At 34.3% G+C, this 27,893-nt stretch overlaps 2 protein-coding genes across 6 annotated transcripts; one reads left to right on the top strand and one right to left on the bottom strand.

Annotated features, from left to right (window-relative positions):
* LOC109353184 (MAP3K epsilon protein kinase 1-like) lies at positions 337-27,679 on the top strand. Of its 3 annotated transcripts, none has more exons than XM_019595393.1 (25): positions 337-589; positions 1,086-1,220; positions 1,405-1,425; positions 2,107-2,180; positions 2,288-2,378; positions 2,470-2,553; positions 3,019-3,120; positions 3,422-3,553; positions 3,741-3,812; positions 4,064-4,167; positions 5,754-5,841; positions 6,005-6,385; positions 7,366-7,707; positions 7,794-7,838; positions 8,783-8,962; positions 9,072-9,155; positions 9,754-9,845; positions 9,936-10,019; positions 10,385-11,217; positions 11,731-12,107; positions 12,199-12,333; positions 12,823-13,229; positions 13,408-13,522; positions 14,098-14,257; positions 27,661-27,679. In XM_019595393.1, coding segments are annotated over exons 1-25 (4,200 nt in total). In that variant the 5' UTR covers positions 337-529; the 3' UTR covers positions 27,663-27,679. The 3 variants fall into 3 exon arrangements, with proteins under 3 accessions (XP_019450938.1, XP_019450939.1, XP_019450937.1); XM_019595392.1 differs by lacking the exon at positions 27,661-27,679 and having other exon boundaries at positions 341-444; positions 487-589; positions 14,098-14,418; XM_019595394.1 differs by lacking the exon at positions 27,661-27,679 and having other exon boundaries at positions 1,075-1,220; positions 14,098-14,418.
* LOC109353185 lies at positions 14,809-27,271 on the bottom strand. Of its 3 annotated transcripts, XM_019595397.1 has the most exons (24): positions 27,093-27,271; positions 25,970-26,573; positions 25,758-25,882; positions 25,528-25,622; positions 25,192-25,443; positions 24,379-24,466; positions 23,999-24,050; positions 21,861-22,018; positions 21,198-21,268; positions 20,907-21,101; positions 20,514-20,552; positions 20,185-20,292; positions 19,546-19,635; positions 19,382-19,457; positions 19,135-19,231; positions 18,988-19,057; positions 18,732-18,908; positions 18,508-18,630; positions 17,301-17,384; positions 16,878-17,062; positions 15,714-15,852; positions 15,534-15,593; positions 15,212-15,283; positions 14,997-15,110 (listed from the first exon to the last, which is right to left on the bottom strand). In XM_019595397.1, the coding sequence occupies exons 2-24, from the start codon at positions 26,545-26,547 to the stop codon at positions 14,997-14,999; spliced, it is 3,048 nt and encodes a 1,015-aa protein (XP_019450942.1). In that variant the 5' UTR covers positions 26,548-26,573; positions 27,093-27,271. The 3 variants fall into 3 exon arrangements, with proteins under 3 accessions (XP_019450941.1, XP_019450942.1, XP_019450943.1); XM_019595396.1 differs by lacking the exon at positions 27,093-27,271 and having other exon boundaries at positions 14,809-15,110; positions 25,970-26,717; XM_019595398.1 differs by lacking the exon at positions 27,093-27,271 and having other exon boundaries at positions 25,246-25,443; positions 25,970-26,717.

The following is a 27,893-nucleotide window of genomic DNA, read 5'->3' as shown; positions in this document are numbered from 1 at the left end:
CAAATCAATTGTATATGAAGTAATAAATTCTTTGGTTCAAAATATTAATAATTTCAAGATATCATATATATGTATACATAATGATCAAGAAAATATATACATACATTTTTATATGTAAAATTATATAATAATAAATAGTATTGAGATGAATATTTGGACTAGGTTAGGCTTCAAATTTAAGGTTAAGTTGATGAGGAAGAAAATAAAGGACAAACATTGTTAATTGTGTTGTGCAATAAATGATGTAATAATAATTTGGTTAAAATGAAAAAAAGGAAAAAAGACAGTAAAGTGGAAACTAGCTGTCTATTATTACTATTACTTCTTTTTCTTTCATTTTTTTATTTCTGATTTATTTTTCAATTATTAATTATTAAATCCTAAACACTCTTCACCATTCTCACTAATCTCACCCTTTCTTTTTCCGTCACCGGCATTCTACAATTCCCTATTCCAATCCCAATTTACGTTTTCTCGTTCTAGGGTTTCTCATTTTAGGGTTTCTTTCATCCAATCCCAATTTCCAGAAATGTCGCGTCAAACGCCCACCACTGCGTTCACCAAATCCAAGACCCTTGACAATAAATATGTACGCAATACTCGATTCATTTCTATGATCTCCCTGTTTTTCAAATGGGAATCATTTTTCTTGTCTAAAAGACTGAAACTTTAAACTCTTCAGTTATTGTAGCACTGAATTTCAATTGGTGATAGCTCTACTACTTTGTTGCTGTATTATAAAATGTGTTTTTCAATGAAAAAAACAATGTTGAGTGATTTTTACTTGTTTTCAAAATTGATAAGATGCTTATTTAAGTTTTTTATTTAAGGGCACTGTAGTAGTTGAAACTTGATATTACTGTGATTGTTTGAAATAGTAACTTTAGTAATCACTAGCTGATGGTAGGGGTTGCTGATAGCACAATTGTGCTGTGGCGGTGTAATGTATGATTGTTGTAGGCATTGAAATGAAACAATTGGTGGTGTGACTAGTAGTTGCAATAATGAGGTGAAAATAGTGCTAAGAATAGTTTATTGATTTTTTATTGGCTGATTGTTTCGTTTGGATGTGAGATTTGGAGCAGATGCTGGGAGATGAGATTGGGAAAGGAGCTTATGGTCGAGTTTACAAAGGTTTGGACCTGGAGAATGGAGACTTCGTTGCAATTAAACAAGTTTCTTTGGAGAATATTGCTCAGGAGGATCTCAACATCATCATGGTACAATAGTAACAAAACATGTCTTAATATCATCCTTTTCCATTTTAGCTAAAAGTTACAATTTGGAAACTTTAAAGACTTATGTCCAATGGTAGCTGTTATAATCTATTATATCTATTTACTCACTTGGGTTCTTTTTTGACTGTGCTATTCTACCATTTGATGGATGTGTCGATGTTTGCAGCAAGAGATTGATTTGTTAAAGGTATTTCTTTTGCTTATTAGCTTCATGGTATATCAGCTCCACATCTCCCATGTATATGTTTTGCATGAAAGGCATAGGTAAAGATATAGAATGATACTGTTGTTCTTGCATTAAAATTACTTTAAACTGATAGATTTGGATTGGACCAAAAGGAGCACATATCATTTTCATGACTTGGGAAATTAATCAATGATATACATGGTTTAAGTTCTTATACTTTCCAACATGTTTTTGAACATGAAAAATACAATAACTCTGTGCCTATGTAACTATAAAATAAAAAATAGTGGTACACTAATAAGTAATAAAAGTCATCCATTTACCAAGTTTGTGATTTGGAGAATTAAAGTGTTTTTTACATGGTATCCATGTAAGTGAGACCATGGATTTTGTGCAGAAGAGTTCCTTTTTAGATTAACAGAGGATCAAAGAGTTATCCTAAGCTGATGTACTATTTTTAAATTGTTTTTTGTGCCCTTTTTTGGCTTCTTAGAGGATTTCTTGTTCTTAGACCTTTGACTACTTGTCTACATTCTCTCAACGAATTCTGTTCTCATTTTTTCAAGAAAAAATTATGTACTGTTGTTTATGTTTTCTGATGCGATAGTGAGGAATAGCTTATTGTCCCAGTCTTGGTTCTTATACTGAGCACCTCTTTTGAAAATGAATACTATTTTACAGAATTTGAATCACAAAAACATTGTAAAGTATCTCGGATCCTTAAAGACAAAGAGTCACCTGCACATAATTCTTGAGTAAGTGATCACAATTGTATTTCCATGTACGAATATTGAGTCATACAATCATTTCAAGGACATCTATTCGATTTAATGGATTTTGCTATATGTTCGCAACTTCATAGATATGTTGAGAATGGCTCACTTGCAAATATTATCAAGCCAAATAAATTTGGACCATTTCCAGAATCATTGGTTGCTGTTTATATTGCCCAGGTTTGTAGGTGTAAGACTATTCGTTGAGGTTTTAAATGTTTTGGTTATTTTTGGATTTTATACTAAATAAATGTATTATATGATGGGATAGGTGTTGGAAGGCTTGGTTTATCTACATGAACAGGGTGTTATCCATCGGGATATTAAGGGTGCTAACATATTAACAACTAAAGAGGCAAGCCTGCTCCTATTATTTTGTTCTTATTATATACAAGGGTTTTGTGTTATGGCAATTCTTCTGATGGTGTATATGCAAATATGAATGCATTGCAATGTTATGTAAAACTATTACAGGTGAGCTTTCTTGTGATATATTCCCTCCTTTTATTTGGACTTAATTGATTGCAGCAGGATATAGATGGCTGTGCCGAGTACATATTGATCATCGAATAATTATAATTTCGACCTTGTTATGAAAAAAAGTATAATGTGCATCATATTAATCATTGTTTTTAATCCTTAATACTTTTCCATGGTGTACTTCATATAATGGACTTATAGTTTCGCTCTGAGTTTTCTTTCATGTCGCCTTTGATCCTATCATACTTTACCATGCTTGAGTTTATGGGTTTTTGGTTCTTTGGGTTAGATCTAGAAAAATTGTATCAATTCTCACTAATTACATAACTTCTGCATTCAGGGTCTAGTCAAGCTTGCTGATTTTGGTGTGGCAACAAAGTTAACTGAGGCTGATGTTAATACTCATTCAGTTGTTGGAACACCATATTGGATGGCCCCAGAGGTACTAATTGTGTGATCTTCTGCGAAATTTGTTTAGAGCTTTTGATCCTTGATCTGTTTAAATCATCTACTAACAGTAACACTGGAATGCTATGCAAAGAGATGCAAAATATAATTATTTGGTGCTCAACATGTACTGTTCCCTCTCATACTTATTGAGCATTTTTCTTAATTAGAAAGGTAGTTTATTTCTTGAGCTGAGCACCTTGCTGATTGCAAAACTGATATTGTGGATCCTGGGTTATAGAAGTAGCCTGTAATTTGTGTATGGCGATAACTGATAAGTCTGTTTAATTTTCCAGGTTATAGAAATGTCTGGGGTGTGTGCTGCTTCTGACATATGGAGTGTTGGCTGTACGGTTATTGAACTTCTTACATGTATACCTCCTTATTATGATTTGCAGCCTATGCCGGCTCTTTTCCGTATTGTCCAGGTTTGTTTATGTATGATTATTTATTGGTTAGATAATGGTATCTAGACCTGATTGTATAGTAGTAAGTTTGATATTACACAAGTTGCAGCGTTTTAGGTAATCCTGTGCTCTTGAAATGCTCAATAGCACAATTATAATATGATTTATATTTTTAGACTTTATATTTATCCATTGATTTTTCTCCCAGGATGAGCATCCTCCGATTCCTGATAGCCTGTCACCTGACATTACTGGTTTTCTGCATCAATGTTTTAAGAAGGTAAACTTGTTTTTGCATGTCTTATAAATGGAGGTCTGCTTTGGTATATCTGCTTTTAACTTGATGAATGGTACTGCATTATTTGTATATTTGTTCTGAATCTTGCAGTAAAGTGATGCAATCGTTCATGTCTTATGCAGTTTTCTAACTCTAGCTTTGTAGGATAGGAAAGATGAATACTTATTTTGATGCATGCTTTTAATCATTTCATATTAAATAAGCTTTACATGCTATTTTGTTGCACATGTCAGGATGCTAGACAAAGGCCTGACGCTAAAACACTGCTGTCTCACCCCTGGATTCAAAACTGTAGACGTGTCCTGCAGTCTTCTCTTCGTCACAGTGGAACATTAAAGTAAATAGCATGAGATATTATTGCCCTATTATACTATGTTATTGCCCTGTTTGATTCAATTGAACTTTAAAGTCACAAAATGGTCTCATCCTAGTATGTTTGTGATGTTAAGGGAGGTATGCTAGTCTTCCAACCAAAACTAGAGATTCCTACGGCAGATAACATGACATAATGAAACCTTACCGTTGATCATCATCAGAAAATAGTTGCTTAAAGGTTTTAGTTAGTCTTCTTTGAGTTCTTTCAAAGGGTATATTTAATCCTTATGTTTATATTGGCTTGTTACTTTTCTTTAAATGAATTTTGTGAATCATTTTGGTCTGATTCCTACGGCAGATAACATGACATAATGAAACCTTACCGTTGATCATCATCAGAAAATAGTTGCTTAAAGGTTTTAGTTAGTCTTCTTTGAGTTCTTTCAAAGGGTATATTTAATCCTTATGTTTATATTGGCTTGTTACTTTTCTTTAAATGAATTTTGTGAATCATTTTGGTCTGATTCCTACGGCAGATAACATGACATAATGAAACCTTACCATTGATCATCATCAGAAAATAGTTGCTTAAAGGTTTTAGTTAGTCTTCTTTGAGTTCTTTCTAATTCTTTGAGAAGAATGGGGAAAAGGTAACATGGATCACATCATACATGTTTCAGTAGTGTTATTCTATGGATTTGTATTATGCTTGCATTGGTTACCTGCCAAGTAGTGGTCATACTTTTCTAAGATAATTTGTATTTACTGGTTTTACTTTGTCTGAATTGAGTTAAACCTTGGTAGTTTATTGCGCACTATTGTGCTGGGATAGCGAAGGAGCAGTAGTTTCCGGCCCTTCCACATAACGGGACAGCGAATCATGGCAGTATGGCTATCGCGCCCAGTCACGAGCTAGATCACAGTGGAATTGTGGACCTAGCTGTCGCACTAAGTTTCTCAAACTCGGACCCATTTTTTAAAGATTAAAGCCTATATTGCCCCTATTTTGTAACACGTGGGAAGGGCTTCTTTGATCTTTTCGGTCATTTCATCTCAACAGTGTCAAGCTCTAAGCTCTCTAAAATCTAAAGTCGAGTCGTAGGTTTTAATTAGCGTATTAGTTGACTCTTTTATTTAATGGACTATTGGTTTTGTTTTAATGGGCTTTAATTACTTCTAATGATGCATTCTCCTTTCCAGTTGGCATTAGTTTATTTTATATATTTATATAATATCTAATATAAAATCAGACTAAAGTAATAATCATTTAATTACATAATATTTACCATAATTCACTGTCATATGATTTATCAAAAATATTTATCAAATTATCTAATATTTAGCTACAATGAATTTTGAATATTAATTATAAATGTTTTTCATTTTATGCATTTTTCTATTTTGAGTATTTATATTTATATAGCATAAATTATATATATTATCTTAATATTTGTTGTAATAGTTGTACCACTATCCACTACAACATTTTTGGGGTCGGCTGCTATGATCTGCTCTCCGCAATTGACTACCTAGTGTTATATTGTTATTTACGTTCAAATCCGTAACAGTTGTAGTTTTTTATTTGAATGAGAGTGCTGCTACTTGCAGAAATATAGAGGAAGATGATTCAGCAGATGCAGAAGTTTCCGGTGGTGATAACAAGAGTGCTGGTGAAAGCTCTTTTGTGGAGAAAGAGGTTGGTATTGATGTAGACCTGTGAGAATCTTCAGTTCTGTCATTTCATCTGGAGCTAAAAAATAAATTATTTAAATTGATAACCATAAATCATTAATCGACATAGTTGGAGTAGTTAGATTATATTTTGATAATGGACTTAACTTAAAATTGGTATGTTGTAGGACTCTGCAAAAGAGTTTTCAAATGTGGTTGCTGATGGCAGCAAATCTCAAGAAGACAATGCTTCAGATTCTAATTTGACACTGAAGGGAGGTGATGTTCCATCAGATAAGGTTCCTACCTTAGCCATCCATGAGAAGTCATTTCTAAAAACTGGTTCTAGCAAATTCTCTTCAAATAGAGAAGTACTTAGCTCCGAGCCAACTGGTGATCATGAGATTTCAAATGCTAAAGACCTTCATGAAATCACGATGAATGGAGAAGTTGGGTCTCTGCAATTAAGGGGGGTGGCTAAAAATCTTGAAGGAAAAGATAGTTGCATCAATGATAGCAATAAATCATTTGCTTTTGGACCAAGAGGTCAAGATAATGGTTCCATAAAGGTAACACTCTCATATTTTTCCTTGCTGAATGAAAGACTTGTTGAGCATTAGTGAGATTCCACATCAGATGGGCAATGCCCAAAGATAGCCTTTATAAGAATTGGGTAATCTTCTTCCCTTGAGCTTGCTTATGGGGTGAGTTAGGCCCAACCACAATTAATAAGAAGCATTGACTTGATTGTTGTCAAAACTGGTTTCTTTTTTTGTTGCATTTCTCAAGTATTCTGTCACTTTTCTTTTTATGTGTACATTATTTTTTTTATAAAAAAACAACCAAGCCTTATCATATTAGGTATCGTCATATACAACGATACTACACTTGGGCAACATCAAAAACCCAAATTTTCATTAAATCCATGTATAGTGTGGTCTTTTTACCTATAATTTTCTACAGTTCCTCTTCCCTTTTTAGTCAGACTATCTTCCATTTGTTCCTTTTATTTTACTTTCATAACTTTGCCTTTATTGGTCTTTTCCTCACATGACTGGACTACCTTATATGAGTTTCGACCCTCTCTTTATTTGTACATTGTCCTTGGGGCAACGGTAATGTTGCTTGTCCAAACCCCACTGGGTGGGAGCTCGTGCACTTAGCTGCCTTTAATATTTCCCCTTCTTTTGATGTTATACACCATTGTTGAGATTTGAGAAACAGTTTTCCAACCTTTAAGTATAATAAGGTTGCACTGACTTCAATTTCTGTTTTGCTCCCTTTGAAAGGCTGAGCTTTGAGTTATCCATTAGTGGGGTTCCAGATAATTTAGAAAATCAGTATATGCTTTTGAAAAGTACTTTTAATAGACTATTATCCAATATATGTAACAATTTTTATGTAGCCTCTAAACTTGAGATGAGATCAGCTCTACTGAGGTGGTTTAAGGCTTCACGTTGTTTTAAATATTTGATGCTATCATTCATCAAGAAATACATTTGGCATTTTGAAAGATTAAATCTCAAACCTGTCTGGTTGCTATCTGAAGGCAGTGAAGATACCACCTGCTGTGGAAGGAAATGAGCTCAGTAGATTTAGTGACCCTCCAGGAGATGCCTACCTAGATGATTTATTTCATCCATTAGATAAACAACCTGGGGAGTTTTTAGCTGAAGCTTCCACATCTTCATCTACTTCACATATGGTTAAAGGTAATACATCTATGAATGATGGTGGGAAAAACGACCTTGCCAAAGAGTTGAGGGCTACAATTGCTCGAAAGCAATGGGAGAAGGAGAGTGAAATTGGGCAGGCAAACAGTGGCGGGAACCTTTTACATCGAGTGATGATTGGTGTTCTAAAAGATGATGTGATTGATATAGATGGGTTGGTATGTTAATCACTCTAGAAATGTAATCTCTCTTTAAAATCTCATGTTTTGATTCTTTTGATTCATTCTCATGTTTCTTTTATCAGGTCTTTGATGAAAAACTTCCAGGAGAAAACCTTTTTCCTCTGCAGGTACCAAGACCCTTTTTTAACCGTGACCTGTCTTTTTGTAATTTATTATTTAGGTATACCTCTGTCCTCTGTACAACAATAACAAATCTCTCGCATACCTGTTTTATTCAGTTTTTGGCATCTCATATTGTAAAAACTTGAAAGAGAGAAATCTGATTTTATTCACTTGTGTATATGAGTTGAATTACAATGGATGAAACTCCCTTTATATAGGAGATAAGAAAACTTGCTAAGAAAGCTTTGATATGAGGTAGCTTGCTAAGCATGTTACCTCAATCACTTAACTGCCTTAACTGCCTAACAGTGACAGTTGTCACTTAACTGCCAGATGTAGTTACTAACAGTTACTAGTGACAGTTGTCACTACTCAGTAGTAATTAATCCTGGCTAATCACTATTGTTCTTATTCTCTAATACATATATTCTCCCTTAGGTTTGGAATGTTATTGCCTGATATGAGCATTTCTGTAGAATATAAGGTAGAAAGCATCTGCTGCTATCGTATGCATTACACTCATATTTCTTTGTTTCAATTATTTTCTATTTGGCTGAAATCTGCCCAGTTAATTGCTTTTGTGCATTTGTCACTAAGCCTGTAACATTCTCCTTTCCCCTATATATGGTACTTTGCATTGTGCATGTTTTGCAGTCTAGCAGTTCCATACATAATTCTATGACTGACAGTTACTTCTTTCAACCAAAATTGCATTTTGGCATCTTCTACAACTCCCAACATTTGAACTCCATCATTTATGTTATCATGCTTTCAAATGTTACTCTTTTAAACCAAGTTCGAGTATGTATGATGATGCTTAGAAAATGTTCTACCTACTTCCAGCAATTACTCGCCTATGCTACATAGCTTTTCTTGAATGTTATGGTGATATTCCCAGTGCTTTGTATGTCTGACTTGCATTTTTGACGTATTTACCATAATGTTGTAGGCCGTTGAGTTTGGCAAATTAGTAGGTTCATTAAAACCAGAGGAATCAGAAGATGTGGTTGTATCTGCATGTCAGAAACTTATTGGTATATTTCACCAACGTCCCGAGCAGAAGATTGTTTTCGTTACCCAGCATGGGTTACTTCCTTTAACAGACTTGCTAGAAGTTCCTAAAGCTCGTGTATGTTGTCCATCTTGATTCTACCTTATATGACTTATTATTATTGTTGGGCATAGCTGGCATTTTATTAACTGGGAAGAAGACATCTTAAATTCAATGGATATTGCAGGTCATATGTTCTGTGCTTCAGCTTATAAATCAAATAATTAAAGACAACACTGATTTTCAAGAAAATGCATGTCTTGTTGGATTAGTAAGTCATTTTGTTTATATTTTATGCTCCTTCTCTTCTCTTCCTTTCTCTCTCTTTTATTCTTTCCCTTATTTATTGGGTTTTTTTGTATGTTTAAATTTGTAGAGTCATGTTGGGGAGGCTCATTCAGTTATTGTTGGTCCCACTTAGTAAATTTATTTTTAAATATTGAATGCTAAAATCTTGAAGAGTTCTTCAAATCTGAACACTTTATCCACAGTAATAGCTTGCTTCTTTAATAACCCTAAACAATTATGATATAGCTAGGTCATAAGAATATCAAAATCATAAATATTTTAAACTCACAAGCCAAATTATTGTATTCTTTAATCCCAATGTGACCTACTTAATATCAAATTGTTACCAGTGAGAGAAGGATATACAATACAGTACAGGAAACTTAAAGAACATAGAGAGAGGAGAAAGAAAATGTGTGATGAAACTGGAACTAACTAAGCTCAGATCTGCACCATGACAGCTGACACTAACCGTCCTATCTCTAACTAACTAGTAAGCTAAGACTAGTCATATCAGAATACATAATATATATATTGCAATTTCTTGGTTGAGCTATATGTATTGCAATATTTTATGGCAGATTCCTGCTGTCATGAGCTTTGCAGTTCCTGATCGTCCCCGTGAGATTCGTATGGAAGCAGCTTATTTTTTGCAGCAGCTTTGTCAGTCTAGGTCTGGAGTGTATTTTTGTTGTTGATATTTCCTGTATTCTTTTATATCTTGTAAATAAAGCTTGATATTGATTGTTTACACTTGATGCAGTTCTTTGACATTACAAATGTTTATAGCTTGCCGTGGAATACCTGTTTTGATTGGATTTCTTGAGGCTGATTATGCCAAGTATAGGTCAGTTTTTATCTGTGAATTTTGCTTGTATAGAATTATTTACATTAGGTTATAAAGTACAAAATGATGTCAAGATTTGCTGGATGTTAAGGTTGTACAAGCAGTGATGTAAATTTGACTGGTTAAGCTTCTGGGTTGATCTGGTTCTTCATTCTTGAAATTGGCTAAGTTGTAAATTTTGATTTGATGCCTTATGGCTTTCAGTAAACTTTTAGATATAATACACGTCTCTACGGTTGATTGCTCGCTACATAATACACTTTTCTGTTCTTTCTATTTGCTTCTTCTATCCTACATGCGCAGAAGCTTTTGCTTTGTATATACAATTTTTTTTACTAAAAAACTGACTATGCAACTTGTCTCAGGGAAATGGTTCATTTAGCTATTGATGGCATGTGGCAAGTATTTAAGCTTCAGCAGTCAACACCTAGAAATGATTTTTGTCGGATAGCTGCTAAGAATGGAATACTCCTTAGGCTTATAAATACCCTTTATAGCCTAAATGAGGCAACTCGACTAGCTTCTATGTCTGTTGGGGGTGGATTTTTGGTTGATGGTTCAACTCAGCGGCCACGTTCTGGTATCTTGGATCCCAAACATCCTTTTATCGTTCAGAATGAGGCGTTGTTATCTGCATTAGATCAGCAGGGTCTCCATAAAGTGAGGCGTGGATTACTTGATCATCAACTAGAACCTTCACATGCTTCAACCTCCAATCCTCGAAGATCTGATGCTAATCACCCTGTCGATGCTGACAGGCCTCGATCTAGCAATGCAACAGCTGAAGTTCCAGCAGTAGAGAAGATTTCAAACCTAGCATCCAGAGAATCTTCAGTTGGTGCATTTAAAGAGAGAGACACTGTGGATCGTTGGAAAACAGATCCTTCTCGAGCAGATATTGAACCCAGACTGCAGCGTATCAGTATTTCTGCTAGCAGGAAATCAACAGATAGACCTCCAAAATTGACAGAACCTGGATCAAATGGGTTATCAGTTACAGGAGCTACGCAGCAAGATCAAGTTAGGCCTCTTCTTAGCTTGTTGGACAAAGAGCCCCCATCTGGCCGATTCTCTGGTCAGATTGAGTACGTGCGTCAGTTTTCAGGATTAGAAAGACATGAAAGTGTACTCCCTTTGTTACATGCCTCTGAAAAGAAAACAAACGGTGAACTAGACTTTTTGATGGCAGAATTTGCAGGTAATAAGGATCTATCTGCTTTTAAGTAACATAAAATTACAGATAATCCAAGCAATCATTAAAATTTACAGTAAACTTTCCAAGCTTAATTTTTTTGTAATTTCTTTTCCCTTCAAATGATCATTTAACCTTGCTTGTCATAATAATCACATTTAAAGAATAGGTCATCATAAGTACACTGAACAAAAATTTGTCGCCTCCAAAACTTATAGTGCAACAACAATGCTCAGTTGCTTCTTGGTTTAACAATTGCAAGAATTGAACTAATTATGTAAAATCTCATATTTTCTTAATTGTTGTCTGTACGGAGGTTCCTATATGATATTGTTCCTTTTTAAGAGTTGGAAGGTCTTTCATTCATAATCATGTTGAATATCTAAAAGCATGTTGAGCTGATTTCTAGCGTGTATTATCCATGGAATAATTTTAACTTATTAACTTTTTTGTTATTTTGTTATTTGACTGTCATTTGCATTTATGTGTTGGTGACATATTGTTTGTGTGGTTGTGTAGATGTTTCTCAACGTGGAAGAGAAAATGGAAATCCTGACTCCAGTGCTAGAGTGTCTCACAAAGTTGCTCCCAAGAAATTAGGGACTGATGGAGCTGCTTCCACATCTGGGATTGTATCTCAGACAGCATCCGGTGTACTGTCTGGTTCAGGTGTTCTAAATGCTAGACCAGGTAGTGCTACTTCATCTGGGCTACTTTCCCACATGGTTTCATCATTGAATGCAGATGTTGCAAGGGAGTACCTAGAAAAGGTGGCAGATCTTCTGCTTGAGTTTGCACAAGCAGACACAACAGTGAAATCATACATGTGTAGCCAAAGCTTGCTTAGTCGTCTTTTCCAGATGTTTAATCGGGTGGAGCCTCCGATTCTGTTGAAGGTGTTACACAAAACCTACCCTTTAATAGTTCAGCTTATATCCTGCAACTTTAGTTTCCTGACCATTTGTGTATTGGCATGCATTTTTCTAGATACTGAAGTGCATTAATCATCTGTCAACTGATCCAAATTGCTTAGAAAATCTTCAGCGTGCTGAAGCAATAAAATACTTGATTCCGAATCTAGAACTTAAAGAAGGATCTCTTGTTTCAGAGATACATCATGAGGCAAGTCTTGCTGAGCTCACTGTTATTAAAAGCTATTTTTTATGCAAAAGCTTTCTACCCATTGTTCTATTCAGTATTTAAAACATGTTCTCAACATGTGTGATTGATAGGTAGTTAATAATCTGTTTAAGTTTATTAGTAGTTCTCATTAACTTCTTTACCATGAAAAATCAAATAAATTTAGCAGTTGTATGTGGTAAGTACAAAATTCTTTTATTAACTGTATTGGAACTGTGTTGTTTATTCCTGTACTCAAATTGTTAACTGATTTCTGTCTTTTATTGGGTTAGCACCCCTTTTGCTCATTTAATACATCTTTTGTTTGTCAAAAAAGTACAAAATTCTATTACCATCCAAAAAATATATTGTGGAACTTTTGGACTGATTTTTTCAACTCATTTCACATTTGTTTTTTATTCTTTAGAAGTGTGTACATATGTGTGATTTTGTGGACATGGTTGGTTTGAATCTTTCATTTCATTTTTATAGGTCTTGAATGCGCTGTTCAATTTATGCAAGATAAACAAGAGGAGACAAGAACAAGCAGCTGAAAATGGGATCATTCCCCATTTGATGCAATTCATTACATCAAACTCTAACTTGAAACAGTATGCGTTGCCTCTGCTGTGTGACATGGCCCATGCATCTCGCAATTCAAGGGAGCAGTTAAGGGCTCATGGTGGCTTGGATGTCTATTTGAACCTTCTCGAGGATCAGATTTGGTCTGTGACTGCGCTAGATTCTATTGCTGTTTGCTTAGCCCACGACAATGATAATAAGAAGGTTGAACAAGCATTGCTGAAAAAGGATGCGGTTCAGAAGCTTGTGAATTTCTTCCAGTGCTGTCCTGAGCAGCATTTTGTACACATATTGGAGCCATTCTTGAAAATCATCACGTATAGGATTCTAAACCCTTCCTCTTTATTTTTCCTACTAATTATTTTGTTTTATGCCCTTCAATGAACTTCACGTTGATTAGAAATTTGGGTATGTCACATTAGTAATGCTATCATTCTGTCTTTCTTTTCTTCTAGATTTTTATCTAATCAATATCATTATACAATTATATTGCAGAAAATCTGCGCGGATCAATACCACATTAGCTGTTAATGGATTAACACCATTGCTTATTGCAAGGCTTGATCATCAGGATGCTATAGCTCGTCTTAATTTACTCAGGCTTATAAAGGTATGCATATATGACATTTATTAATTATTATACATGCTAAAATTTCGGTTGGGTTTGGGTACTGCCACATCCTGTGGTAGGCTACCATTTTTCACATTGCCTTAGTCTGAGTGTAAAACTTTTAAAATTTGATGTTCACATAAGTGTGGCATTCTTATTTTGTCATTGTCTATATCCTAAGATAGTAATGTATAGGTTTGCAACAGCTTATGAGGAAAATGCCATCTGCCTATTAAATCTTGATGCCAATTTGCTGATGTCTCAGGCGTCTAAAATATGGTTTAAAGTAACAATTAAAGCTAAGATCAGATTGTGTTTGTCCCCGTTTTCAAATACCTTTTATCAGCAAATAAAATTCAAATTTGCAAATGTTTTCAACAACCAAGCCTTATTTCCACCAAATGGGGTCAACTACATAGATGAAATGATGTTATGTTCTATTATAAATCTTGTCCATTGATAAAGGTGCACATGTTTTCATTTTTTATTTACAAATGCATTTGACCCTATGGAACATGATTGTTTTCTTTTTATGTTTAAACATTTTTATGAATCTCTTAAAAATGTTGTGGCAGGCTGTTTATGAGCATCACCCACAGCCCAAGAAATTGATAGTGGAGAATGATTTACCAGAGAAACTTCAGAACTTAATAGGGGAACGGAGAGATGGTCAAGTGTTGGTCAAACAGATGGCCACTTCATTACTTAAAGCTCTACACATAAACACTGTTTTGTGAATTCAGATTTTAATAATGATTTTTCTTCATGTATATTCTCTTTTATTGGGGAAGAAACATTTGTGGTTGTATATAAGTTTCCCTCTTATTTGGCTTGCTTAGTTTACTTACTGTTTTGGTTGGTTGAGAAGAAGAAAAAAATAGTATAGGGCTGTGGTGTATGGTGTGTCTTGATTTGTGTCATGTGCAAGAAGATCATGTGTTAATACTCATGGGCAGACATCAAAAGAATCAATTAAGTTATGAATGCATTAAATTGGCAGTTTCAGATTCTTCTAATTTGAGAATACTTTCCAAAAAGTTTACATTGACAGTTTTTTTACTTTTGGATTAAGTGTTTTCAATTAAAGAATTCCCTATTTGTTGGAAATATTTTATTGAGATTATAAAATGAGAGTATTCTGGTGCATGAAGTTAACATGTTAATGTTAATGAGATTATGTTATCATGAAAATTGATACCAAATAGTTAACACGAATATTCTTTGATATAAATCACTACTTCTATTAATATTATTATCATCTTTCCAAATGTGGGTCATTTGTCAGAAATATATGCGTGAGAACAGCGCATAGATACATGGCATCATTAAACAGTAATAAAAAAATTGGGGAATTACCCGTTTATACATAAAATTCAATTTATAGGCTAACCTACGTCTCATTAGAATACATTAAACTAAATTAGTCTTATACAGCCTCCAATGATAACATTCTTGTAACATAAGTTAGCCAAAATCAGCTTCCAAATCCAAATGGTGACTTTGTCCTACTACCACCTTCTCCATACATTTCATTCCACTTCCTCAACTCATTCATGCTTGTTGCATCATATGCAACTGATGGCCCCACCTACACATCACACCATTTACATTTTAACAAAGACACTGAAAGCAACTTTACTTTACTTAAGAACATCACAATTCAAGATGCACAAATACAACATTATTTACCTTAGCTTTTGACTCAACAAAATCATCTACATTAAGAGCCCTTAATACCGAAGATATACCATTATTGCCTCCCTGTGCAAACAAAAAAAACTACCATGTGAGCTAAACAAAACCAATTATATTATTGACATACAATGGCTTCAACCGAGTCATTTGTTCAAGTTAAAACCTGCTAAGTCATAAGAAAACATCTTTAAAAAGAGCATACAATGTTTTTCCTATGATAATTTTCCACATATCAAATGTCACCAACAAGCAAGTCTCACATATAAATCACTGCATATCCATCATTCAAAAAGGACCAATTTTATAATCCCCGTACCTTTTCCTCTTCCTCTATGAGCTCTTGAACAGGTCTATATGCAGCAGCAATACAAAGGTTCTGCCAAACATAAGCATGAAGCAGCATGATGTTATGTTTATACAGAATATTTCACATTTCAGCTAAAAGACAAGGACGTGAAATATTGCTCTCTATTCAGTTGCACTAAACAATATTTACCTTCAAATCGCTGCCAGAGTATCCTTCAGTCAACTTAGCAAGTTTATCATACTCAAAATCAGGAACCAAATTTTCTTGTGCAAGGACTATTCTCAAAATCTTCATTCGATTTTCAGCATCTGGTAAATCAATATATATCCTAGACAAACACAATGCCAACAGAGCTTATTTAACCAAACAGTTTTACATTTCAGAATTTATCACAACCTTGATGCTGAAAAGTTAGTTCAAATTCAATCAACTATCAGGTAACCTTTCCACACTATCAGTATACAAGGTGCTACATGAATGTATTTACTGACCTTTACCATGCAGTAAAAAATGTTAACAATTTTAATATTTTTATAAACAAGTTGCGCCATGTGTTTGATACAAAAATCATTCCTGAGACTCGTAACTCTTAATAGCAATGTTTTAAAAACTGGACTGAACTGGCTAGTTGAATCAATTGGATCATGAGCTGCTCATGTCTCTGGTTCAAGCAATATATGCTTCAATCAAAGTTCATAGAAGTTTATGTTGGAACTGGTTGAACCATGGCCTGAAGACCAGTTCAACCTCCAGTTAAGTTTTTGAACATCCACTAGATTGTGCTTTTGGGAGAAGTTGGCCCTCGAATGGTCAGAATTTCAATCCTTGTCACCCATTCTTCCAGTAACATGTTGAGTAATAAGTTCAATCCGTGTCACCCATTCTACCGGTAACAAGTTGAGTTATAAGTTCAATCCTTGTCACCCATTCTTCTGGTAACAAGTTGAGTATGTTGAGTAATAAGTTCAATCCGTGTCACCCATTCTACCGGTAACAAGTTGAGTTATAAGTTCAATCCTTGTCACCCATTCTTCTGGTAACAAGTTGAGTTATCTACGATGCAAGCCTAAAGGGCACTTGCTTGAGGGTTTTTAACTATTCATGGGTCTTCATCAGCTATAGATAAACTCTATAACTTAAATTGTTATAGTTGGTTACTTCTACCAACTATTCACATATCTGTCCCATTAAGGAGTTTTGTACCACAGACAAGACAGATGAAAACATTATATGCTAATCAGACTGAACACGGAACAACCATAATTCAGAAATGCTATAAATAAACAGAAAAGACAATGTCTAGAACCCTTCAATAAAAAACTCTAGCATTCTACAAGGCATCCTACTGCTCACCTTCTTGGTAAACGACGAATAACAGCATCATCAAGGTCGAATGGTCGGTTTGTTGCACCAAGAATGAGGATTCTTTGGTTCTCTTTTGACCTCAATCCATCCCAAGCTGCCATGAACTCATTTCTCATTCTTCTAGTGGCCTCATGTTCAAAAGAACCACCTCGAGCACCCAGCAAACTGTCAACCTATAATGTAGATTCTAGTCAGAAACCAATTTACTATAGACTTAATTATATCTTAGGGTCCAATAAAAAAGAGATTGGAACCAAACTTTAGACTTTTCTTGGTTTGAACTTTGTGGGTGCATTCCATGAAATTAGAAACTAATATTTGGGATTTGATTAAGCTGAACCACAAAATAAAGCATTACTTTTCTAGTATACCATGCAGGTGACGAGAAAAGATATGCAAAGAGACACTTACTTCATCAACAAATATAATGACAGGAGCAAGCTTGCTGGCAAAGGAGAAAAGGGCTTTAGTTAGTTTTTCAGCATCTCCAAACCACTGTAACAGCAAAGAAATAAATAATAAGATACAAGATAGATATCACATACAAATGAACAAACTAAATATACACACATATAGAGCGAGAGGGAAAAAAGGCTAATTAATGAAAAAACTTCAGCAGAACGTGATAGAAAAACAAGTGAATTGTAGACACTTACGCTTTTACTTAATTTACTCATTTATCCTCTAATCAAGATAAGGGAGTTCTTACGTTAGATTATTATTCTGGATTCTGGTGTGTTATTTTGCAAGTTACCTCCTCAAGTTTCTAACCATTCTCCTGAACATTAGATGTCCGTTCTCGACAAGCCTGTCAGGAAGCCAAAACTACCTATAAGGTCAAATATTTCTTTCGAAATATGTATAGGATTGATGAAATGACATGTAGACTCCCCGAACACAGAGCTCTTCGCAATGGGGATTTGTTCAGGTCTACTTCAGAAACAGCAGCTCACATATTTTCGGATCGTAAAGAGGAGTAATATCTTATGCAATAGCTTTTGGGGTTCGTGGAGAATGTTGAGTGTGTCCTTACACCGTGACTCAAATGTTAGAAAGCTTTTGGAAGGGTTAAGGGGGGTATGATTTTAAAGGAGGTTGATATTTATGCAGTTCTCTGGCGTATGTATTTGATTGGAGAGGAAAGCAATTCTTCGGAGGTTAGGAGCATGGTTGTTTAAAGGGAATTTCTATAATTCATACGACTAACATGCACAGAGGCTAGACTTCATTATAGCATTTTTTATCCACAACGGCTTGTTGTTCCTTTTTTTGTTTTTTCATAACCATTGCGCCTTATTCCACTAGGCGGGGTTGGGTACGCAGATGAACTGGCATCATGGGCTCTACCAAAAAATAAATTTATAGTAAAATCATAGAGCAAGGATATTATGTGCCATGTTAAAACAAAATCAAGATATATACACTTCCACATAGATCCGTCTTCCACTTTATTTACCTACATCAACAACACTTTCCACTCCAGTATTGAGAAATAAAAACAATAACAATCAGATATGCTACAGCCTAATCTTTGTATGGATCGTCAATCACAATTATTATTTTCAAGTTTTAGCTGTAAGATTTATCAACTGAACAGACAAACGTGAATAAAAAACACCTTTGAAGTAAGAGTTGAACCAGTTATGCTGATAAAATTTGCACCAGCTTCTGTTGCCAATGCCTTGGCCAGTAGAGTTTTCCCAGTTCCAGGAGGACCAAAGAGTAATATCCCTTTGCAAGGCTGACAAAGTTTTATCAATTACACATGAATGACACAATAATCAAATAGAATAAAATTGATTTGCATCACAGAGAATGCATATTAAAAACAAGATTCATTACCCGCAACAAGTTTCCACGAGAGAAAAGCTCTGGCCTTCTCATTGGAAGAATAACAAGCTCATTAAGTGCCTTCTTCACATCTTCAAGAGCACCTATGTCATCAAACTTCACCCCAATTTCATCTGAAGGTACTACGGCTGAAATGAAATTGCTCTCAAACTCATCCTTTGCAAGGCTCTGATTAACAGAAATCAATATAAGGTTAGAAGCCCTACAGTTTAATATCCATATAGTAACAGTAAAATAAACCACATGCCTTGAGGTTCTGAGAAGGTTTCCGTGATAAAGTTTCTTGGCCCTTCATCCTTGAGATTGCAATTTCAAGACTTCACAGAGGGAAAAAACAAATGAGGTTCAAAATTCTACAAAATAACAAGCAGAGTGATAAGATTTAAATTTAAACCTTTCACGAGGGAGGCACAATCGTTCTCCTTTAACAGAAGGAAGCAGGCATGATGACAAGTAATGATTTTTTGCCCAGCCTACAACCTTTTCAGCTTCTGAAAACAAAATAAATGATGTGAAAAACATTGACATGGTTTGAAAATGATGCTGCAGTGCAAATTAGAAGGTAGAGATACAATGAGGAACAAAGGACAAATGTGAGAGAATAAGGTTAACAGTTTCAAAATCAGGCAGTAGTTTCTTACTTTGCTTTGTCAAAATGACATCATCCGTATTTACATGCAATAGGTCTGTGCATGATAGCTGATGCTCTTCAAGAACCTTGAACATGAAAATTCAGCTATGTAAATATTTCAATAATCATCACCAAGGTGTCAATAAATTGAATGCTTCAGAAAACAGAAATTACATTCCGTAGTTCATTCAAATTGCTACGTGAAATCACAATTTTCCTGTCTTCATCAAGTTGTTTCTTAAATGTTGTCAGCAGATTATCATCCTGCGAAGTCTCATACATTACTTCAGATGAAAACATAACGTAAATGAAGAAATAATAACTACACAGAACTGAAAGACAAAGCAAATGAAAGCATGTAATTATTTCTAGCAACCACAATATCATGAGCAAATTGACAGCTAGCTATTGGAGAAATGTAAACAATTATAAACTGAAGAGGGATAAAGAAGAGAAGAGAGAAAAGAGAAAGTAACTGAATTGTAATTGATTATATTATTATTGAAAATTCAACTTTACAATAGGAAGGATCTCCATTTATAAAGATGAAGGGAAAGCTAGCCAGCTGTCATGACAGTTGGCACACCTTAGCTAGACTAGTATCTAACTAACTGATTTTACATAAACCTAAGTCTCTATTACACTCTAATAACAAATCATGGAGAACTATAAGATTTTCATTGTCAGCCTTTGAGCAAGATATGTTACTATCATTCCTTGGAAGAACTCCACCCTCAAAAAAGAAAAAAAAAACTAGGACAAAGCTTACTTTTGGTGATTCATCATGACATTAAGCATACTTAAAACAGTTACCTTAGGTGGATGTACACACAAAACATTAGAGAAAAGCTTGTGAATTTCATCATCTTCCGAGCTCTTTGCCCCTTTAAATCCGTCAGTCAGCCGTTTCAGAGACAAAGGCTGTAAACAGTTGTGAAATCAAATTAGCCTATTCAATTAAGCTGTTGATAAAGCTGACACTAGGGCATATTACAAGCGAAAGAAAGATAGCAATTTAATCAAATTCAGGGATGAGAAAGAAAGAATAGTGATTTGACGGCCACATAATTTGAACCAAAAACAAATTAACAATATAATGTTTTAGGGAATGCATAAATTTGTAGAAAGATAGCAATTATTACCAGCTTAGCAACACGTCCTAAGTTTGGAAGTATCATTGTCTGTCACCAAAAAAAAATGATTGTAAGATGAACTGTAAATTTGAGAGCGACAAGAGCTGAAACTGATATTTGAAACTGTTTCTATTGAATTAACTGAATGAATGATTACAAGAGGAGCAGGTCGTTTGTTATATGGAGAAGATAGAGTTAGCTTTTCATAAGCTGGTTGTAGCACATTATGCTTTAGGATGAGCCTTGTACAAGCATGGAATTTCCTACTCTATTCTATGCTTATCGCATTAATGATTAAGGACAAAAGTAAAAATTAAAATGTTAAGTATTTGCAAATAGAAATGAATTCATTTCAGTCAGAGATATTTGAAACATTTCTCCATAATAAAAAATAAATCTTACAAATTGATCTTTTTCCTTTGATCCTGACTGGACTCTGTTTTGCCCACAAATCAACACCACAGGACCACATAACTTGTCAAACATCTCTTCGACCTTATGAAAAAACTCCTTTCGGTTTGACTTAGGAACAGATTTATGCAGCCACTGTGAGCTGTCTGGAAAATAGACAATAAGAGGTTGTCTGGATTTCAGAACCTGCAAAAACAACAGTCAGCTTTACCATCATTGCAACAAGATTTTGGCTATCCTGTTCTGAGATTTCAAAATACTGAAAGTACCAGACCACTATACCTCACATAAAGCCTCCACCGCTATGTAGCAATCTTGTGCTTGTGCATCAAGATCTTTCTCAATGTCCTTAACTGTGAACAAATTAAAAAAATTAGTTTGCTCCTAATCGGTAGAAGTAATATTAACACATTTTTTACCCAAAAGGAAGGTAAAAAAAGAAACTCTTAACTCATACACTTATATCAAAATTTCAATCCCTCAGAGAATCAGACTCATATGTAGTATAACCTAAAAAACATAATCCTGGGACAGAAACTGCTACATCAAACACTGATAATAAGTCAACAACAACTTAATCATAATCATCAGCCATATGATTTTTTCAAAAACCAAGATAACCCTTATGCCTTGACAAGAAAAATTCACTCACCCCATTAACAATTAGGATAAAAAACATCACTTCCAATAAAAAGAAATTATACAATTTGGGCAAAATGTCAAACTCCAATTAACATCGTAAGGAAAACATATATACATATATACTTAGTCTTTACTATATGCTTCAGCTAACAGATTCAAGCTAGCTTAGTAAGTTAAAAAAAATTTAAAAAAACATCAACAATATCTTCTAACCATCAACTGAGCATACAAAATAAGAGGAGAAATAGGTTCAAGGAATTAGAAGATTGAAGTTTTTAATATATTGAATAAAGACAAATTTACCATGTATCCAATAAATCGCTGGTTTTCTATGCTTGTCATTAAGGTTCTCCACCTCGCCCTCATTGGCACTGTCTTCATTAATGTCCAAGATGACAGCAACTCGATCTTGATCTTCATTCATCTCATATACCTCTCCTCTCTGACCGCTGGTTAAAGGCCTGCAAAATATCCACATTAGGTTAAAATTGCAAAGAGCAATACCTGGAAACTGCTTGCATCTTTGTATTAGAGAGGTAGTATAGGATAGCTCATTTGTAAGTTATAGAGTTAGTTAGAGTTATGACAGTTGCACACTTACATCACAATTGTACTGACACTTGCAATAGTTTAGTACAGTGTACATGTGTATGCACTATATATACCAATCCCTCATTATGATGATGTAATGATTCTCATAATTCAATAACAGAAAACTGTTTCAGCTTTCTATCGCTCTCTCTCCATCTCTTCTACACTTTGAAACACATAATTCTCATTTGTAAGAAATTCGTTGTGTGCATCAATGTAAAATATTTTAGATAAAACATCAAAGGAAAATAAAGCCCTAAGTTTAAGCATGGTGTATAACACAAAAATGAGTCAAACATGTTTATAGTGCACCTTAATATCAGATGAAATTCAATGGCTAGAAAAGGATAATACAGAATAAATGCAGGCAAGTTAGATTAGATGACTAGCCATGAAATATGAGAGACCACAATTCATGACTATTGCAACCAACATGCAAATAGAAGGGCATTGCTAGGCAACGCTTTTCATTCTCAGAACTTTTAATATCAATATATGTTACGATTCCAGTTTTAAAAAAATTAGGTTCATTTTATCCAATTACTACATGTTAGAGTAAGAGAAGTGAGCTACTACACACTGTACTATATGTTAGCTAGGAGTTAGGGCTCTGTTACAGTTGCAACTATAATTAACAGTTCTGTAGACTAGCAGTTGCTATTAGTTACTAACAGATTCTGTGACAGTGTATTCTCAGCTAACATCAATAATATTAAATGTCAGAATGTCAGATTCTTGTGATTCCCTCTCAACTCTCTCAGCATGAACTTAGCTGGGCCAATATGACTGGTTTTGATAAATTGTAGGGCACTATTTTTCTCATCTGACAACACAATTTAAGCAAACTGGTTAACAATTAGATGATGATGATGATGATGAGATCAACAAACGCAAATAGTAAATGAACAAACTATTGCTCAATCTTTCTTTTTTCTTATGATAATGCAACTTTGGGGCAACAAATATCCTCCTAAATAGAAAAACCAAAAGAAAACAAAGCAAAAGAGGCTCTGTTACTATCATGTAGACAAGGAATTGAATAGATATTTAGGAAGCAAAAGCATTTTGATAATATAAAATCAAACATGCTCCTGTTATATGCAATTCTGTGAGAGTGTGTGTTTCACCTATAGAATAATAACAGTGTGTGTTTTACGCAATTCTCTGGCTTATTTGGTTACAACGGAATGCTTGTAGGGGTCTCTTTGCCGGTTTGCTATTATATATCTTATGAATAGGATAGTGCATGTGCCTTCCATATGGTGCTTAGCTCTGTTAGAATGCAACTTCAACTTATTCGCAAATAGTGAAATTGTTTCCGAAAAGCGTATTATGCTCTCTGCTTTCATTTGTTTTTTCCATTTAGGAAGATAGTCCTTGCCCCCTGAGTTGCATTAACATCATTTCTCTCTAATAGAACTTCTTTTATTGGGAAAGAAGAATAACTTGAGCAATAGTTTCGTCCATTTACTAAAATTATGTAGTTGGATGATAAAATCTTCCCCAACAATTTATCAAAGCAGTAGTGTTATTTGAACAACAATAACAACCTCTACAAATCAAACCATCTCTATTTCACTTACTTTTCATCTTTTATCTCCACATGCATCTCAAAATACCCAACCAAAGGACAACTTAAAGTTGTCACAATTTGGTTATTAGAATAACATTATTGTTATTGAAGTCAGACATATTATAATATGGGTGAATTCATGTACAGTGTTTTCTTCTATAAATGAGGAGAAAATCTAACAGATGAAGAATCTATTTTTCTGGAAGATGATGGATCATGGGTTGAAGTAAGAATCTATTAACTCGGGAGGGAGGAAACAGAGGAATTATTTTATTACCTATCGTCAGCTGTAACTTGAACAGATGGCCCAATGTACTTCACACGGTCACCTAAGAATTTCAACAAAGCATACAGGCAGATATTTACATGGATGTTAATACAAATACGTATAAGAAATTACATAGCTTTACTGATGAACAGTTAAAAGTTTGCAACATCTTAAATTCAATTGATATCATAAATGCAATGAACAGAAATATCACCATCTTCCAACAGAAAAGCAATTTAAAGCTGCAAGATATGCATGTATATAACTAATTTATATGCTGGAATGAGGATAATTGACATCTTAGTTTTGCTTGAAAGTAGATAAGGTAGAAAGTCACATATAACAAGGTCATATGTATGATGGAGGTTCCATCTAGTTGAATGTGTTACCTTTTCTTAGCTGGCACCCAGATTTATCAGAAGACTTGGCATCACTGAACTTAGATGAATCAGTACTCTCTGATCCTGCGGACGCAATCTGCCAAATGATTTGGGAGTAAGGAGAGAGATGTCAAACGGTCGGTTGTGACTAAATTTGTTAAAAGGCTATGCTCATATTAGGTAAGAATTATTAAAGCCGACTAACCTAAGACATAGTTAAGATAACAGCCGAAGCCCATATACATACATATATATATAATTCACCTTATAAGACTGTCCACGATGAATTGGAAAAAATCAACTTTAACCCTTATATTCCTATTCAACTATAATGCAAAATAACATCTATAAACTTGTCCATTATCAACGATTATGACCTACATGTTTTCAATCTCCCCCAACACATAATGTCATAAAAAATAGAGATCCCTGTTTCACCACTTCACAATGCCACATTGATATCCTAATATTTGTTGGTATAAATTGAACAAGCTAATATAGAAAATAAACTTCAAAAGCATTTTCTCATTTTATTTATGTACTACAATAAAACACAATTATAATCATTAGTCTGTATAGATAGATGACGTCTAAAACTAACTCATGAGTGCATTTTTCAAGTACCTAGCAAATGATTATGCAATAAAACTAGAATCAGAATACTACTTTTAAAACACTCATTATCTTAAGTTATATTCTATGCACAGAGTAGAAGCTTCTACAGTTACCAAATATTTCGTTTTGTCAGAGCAAAAAGTTACCAAATACTTCCACAGAATGGAACCATCCCATGACTCTTAAAACAGTTAAGTGTATATAAACCTTCTCAAATTCTTCAATGTTGTAAGGAACAAGTTTCTGAACAGCTGCTTTAACCTTCTTAAGAGCTGCCTCAGCATGTGCAAGTGCATCATCATTATCACTTGCATCTGACTTTACCTCGTTACTGCTAGCCCACTCTTCTTCATTACTAGCATCATTGTCATCCTCGTTCTCTGACTCTATTGAACCTTCTTCCCCCGAGTCTGCATTATCATCATCAGACTCGTAGTCTGATAAATCATCATCCATATCCTGCATAACAATTCAATATATGTTTACCTCCTTACCAAGAAACCACTGAGTAACTTATAACCTCAAACTTCTTCCACAACTTACATAAGGAGCAATGATGCTGCAATCAAGCACCAACAAAGGAACTTGTAAATCTTGTGCAAGAGCTCTAACTACTCTCTCACGATAGAGCTCAGTGCCTGAAGATAAAGAAAGCAGACATAAACATTCAGACTGAAGACATAAATTAAAGTAAAGCTTTTGGTGCATAGATGTTAGTGAAATAGCATTCAGAATAAAAATTAAGGATAAAATTTGTGGAATTTATGACAGACCAGGAATGCTCTGAAGCAATATTCTCCCACTTGAAGATGTAAGGCGAGTGCCAAAAGAAGAAGCAAACTTGTTGTGTCTCAGATGGGAAGCAGCACATTCCACCAGAAGATTTTTTGTATGTTCACTATGAACGGAAAATTTCCAAAATGAAAATCCACAATAAACTTCACGAAAGAGAAGATATTAGAGCTAAGAAATAGTAAGCAATTACTTAATGTGATAAGGAAATGTGTCCCATGAAATGTTAATCTTCTCCCACGGAACAATTCTTCTGAGAAACTCGTTTTTAAACTTATCCCTTCTTGTCAAAAATGGTGATTCTCTCTTTTTACTTTCTATGGAAAGCTTCTCATTATTAAGCCATTCCTGTTGATCTTGTTCTCCTATCTGTGCATGTGAATGTGCATTGCAGCACTTGACATCTTTCCCCAACATCTCTTGCCGATTTTGTCCCTTATCAAGATTAGCTCCATCATTGACATGTACATGCTTATCCTCACTTGCATTTCTCCCACCACTCTCAGAACTATAAGCACGTAGATGTGTACTCCATAAAGTAGGCCTTCTATCCAGACCAATAGAACTATTTGAAGACGAAGCACACCCCGATGAATATGAACCAAAAAGATGTCTTCTGATGATACTACAATGTGACACGTATTCTTTCAAAGTGGTCTTGGAGGATAAAGATCGAAAGGCTGCATAACCGGAGAATCTTGGCCTGAAAAAGCATGGCTGCAACACTAAAGCCCATCTCCGATCTCTGCCCTGTATTCTCCTAAAGTACATCGGATTTATTTTCTTTCCTCCAACTCCTGATGAACTCCAGCAAAATTCCCTCAATTAGATAATTTTAGTCATAAAACCCAAAGTTCATTGTTTACTAATTATAATAATCAAACTGCAAATAAAAGTATGGGTCACCAATTCACACACATTGAACACAAGAATAATCAAACGAGTGAGAAAAATGATTGTCTTTGTTAAGTTGATGTAACAAGGCACGCCACTTATGTACCAAAATATAAAACTACAAATGAAAAAATCTACAAGACAAACCCATTGGATAAATTGTAAAAGAAAGAATTAAAGAAAAAACAGTTATGCAAGAAATAGGGTGGTGACAATTTCAAGAGCAAAATAAGGAACAAACAAGAATGTTATTATGTAGAAAAAGATGCAGTGTTGAATGTTCCACCATTATAAAATAATTTTGCACTCACAAGACAAGCATATTGAAAAGAAATCAATGAATGTTTGCATTGAAAAAGATCATCGTCCTGAAGCTCGAGCTGTAACAAATGGAGTAAGTAAGCAAAAGATTAAAAATATACCGTATTTAATTTAGGATATATGGAATGAGAAAAAGAAGGACTATGTAGGATATGAAGAATGAAACGTTTGAATAGATAAAGTGTTTGTTTTTATGAGAAACGAGGTTAATGTTGGGCCATAAGAGAGAGAGAAAGAATTTGCGAAAGGAGCGTTATGAAGAGAGAGAGAGAGAGAGAAGCAAAGACAATGAATAAGTGTTGTGTTACTTTTATAGTTATATTCCACTCACTTCCTCGTGTATCCTACGTAAAAGGATTATGTCGGCCCATCCCAATTGTAGGCCCATCCCAATTGTGGGCCCAATACTTGGGCCCGTTTGTTGTAAAATACAGAATTTTAATCTACAAATAACATGGTTTCAAAAATAATGATCCTTTACCAAATTCACCAATGATTTTATTTGTGGCTATTTAGTATTGACAAAAATAGATCCATTGAATAGTCTTGTCTTTAAAAATTAGTTTTGTAGGATAAATTGATCTTTTAAAATTTTGATTTTATCCAAACATCAAATTATATCTAAGAAAAATATTTAGTGACTATTATATAATTTTTTCTACCAAGTAAAATTTTAATACTATTAATTGACTTCATTTTCTTTTAGACCCAAACCATACAATTTAAAGATCGATTTCTCTAAAAAAAAAATATCTACTTGGCCAAAGAGGATTGATGGAGTTCAAATTTAATTTCAACTGAAAATAAACCTAAAAAACTAATATTGAATAAGAAGTAAAACATACTTGTTGAGAAATTTATAGGAGGTTAGAAAAAGAATTGCATAAATAACAAAACATGCA

The sequence above is a fragment of the Lupinus angustifolius genome, chromosome LG07, assembly GCF_001865875.1.
Source record: "Lupinus angustifolius cultivar Tanjil chromosome LG07, LupAngTanjil_v1.0, whole genome shotgun sequence".
Lineage (NCBI taxonomy): Eukaryota > Viridiplantae > Streptophyta > Magnoliopsida > Fabales > Fabaceae > Lupinus > Lupinus angustifolius.
Note: the sequence above shows the minus strand (reverse complement) of the source record. Positions and strands in the feature narration are given on the sequence as shown.

What these genes read in the sequence shown, in the direction of transcription:
- LOC109353184 (XM_019595393.1), top strand. Translation starts at nt 530, where the DNA reads ATGTCGCGTCAAACGCCCACCACTGCGTTCACCAAATCCAAGACCCTT. An exon ending in TTGCTGTTTATATTGCCCAG is followed by an intron (nt 2,379 to 2,469) that starts GTTTGTAGGTGT and finishes ATGATGGGATAG; the next exon opens with GTGTTGGAAGGCTTGGTTTA. An exon ending in CCATTCTTGAAAATCATCAC is followed by an intron (nt 13,230 to 13,407) that starts GTATAGGATTCT and finishes ATTATATTGCAG; the next exon opens with AAAATCTGCGCGGATCAATA.
- LOC109353185 (XM_019595397.1), bottom strand. Translation starts at nt 26,547, where the DNA reads ATGTACTTTAGGAGAATACAGGGCAGAGATCGGAGATGGGCTTTAGTG. An exon ending in AGCGATTTATTGGATACATG is followed by an intron (nt 21,269 to 21,860) that starts GTAAATTTGTCT and finishes ATTTGTTCACAG; the next exon opens with TTAAGGACATTGAGAAAGAT. An exon ending in TCATTATATTTGTTGATGAA is followed by an intron (nt 17,063 to 17,300) that starts GTAAGTGTCTCT and finishes TCTACATTATAG; the next exon opens with GTTGACAGTTTGCTGGGTGC.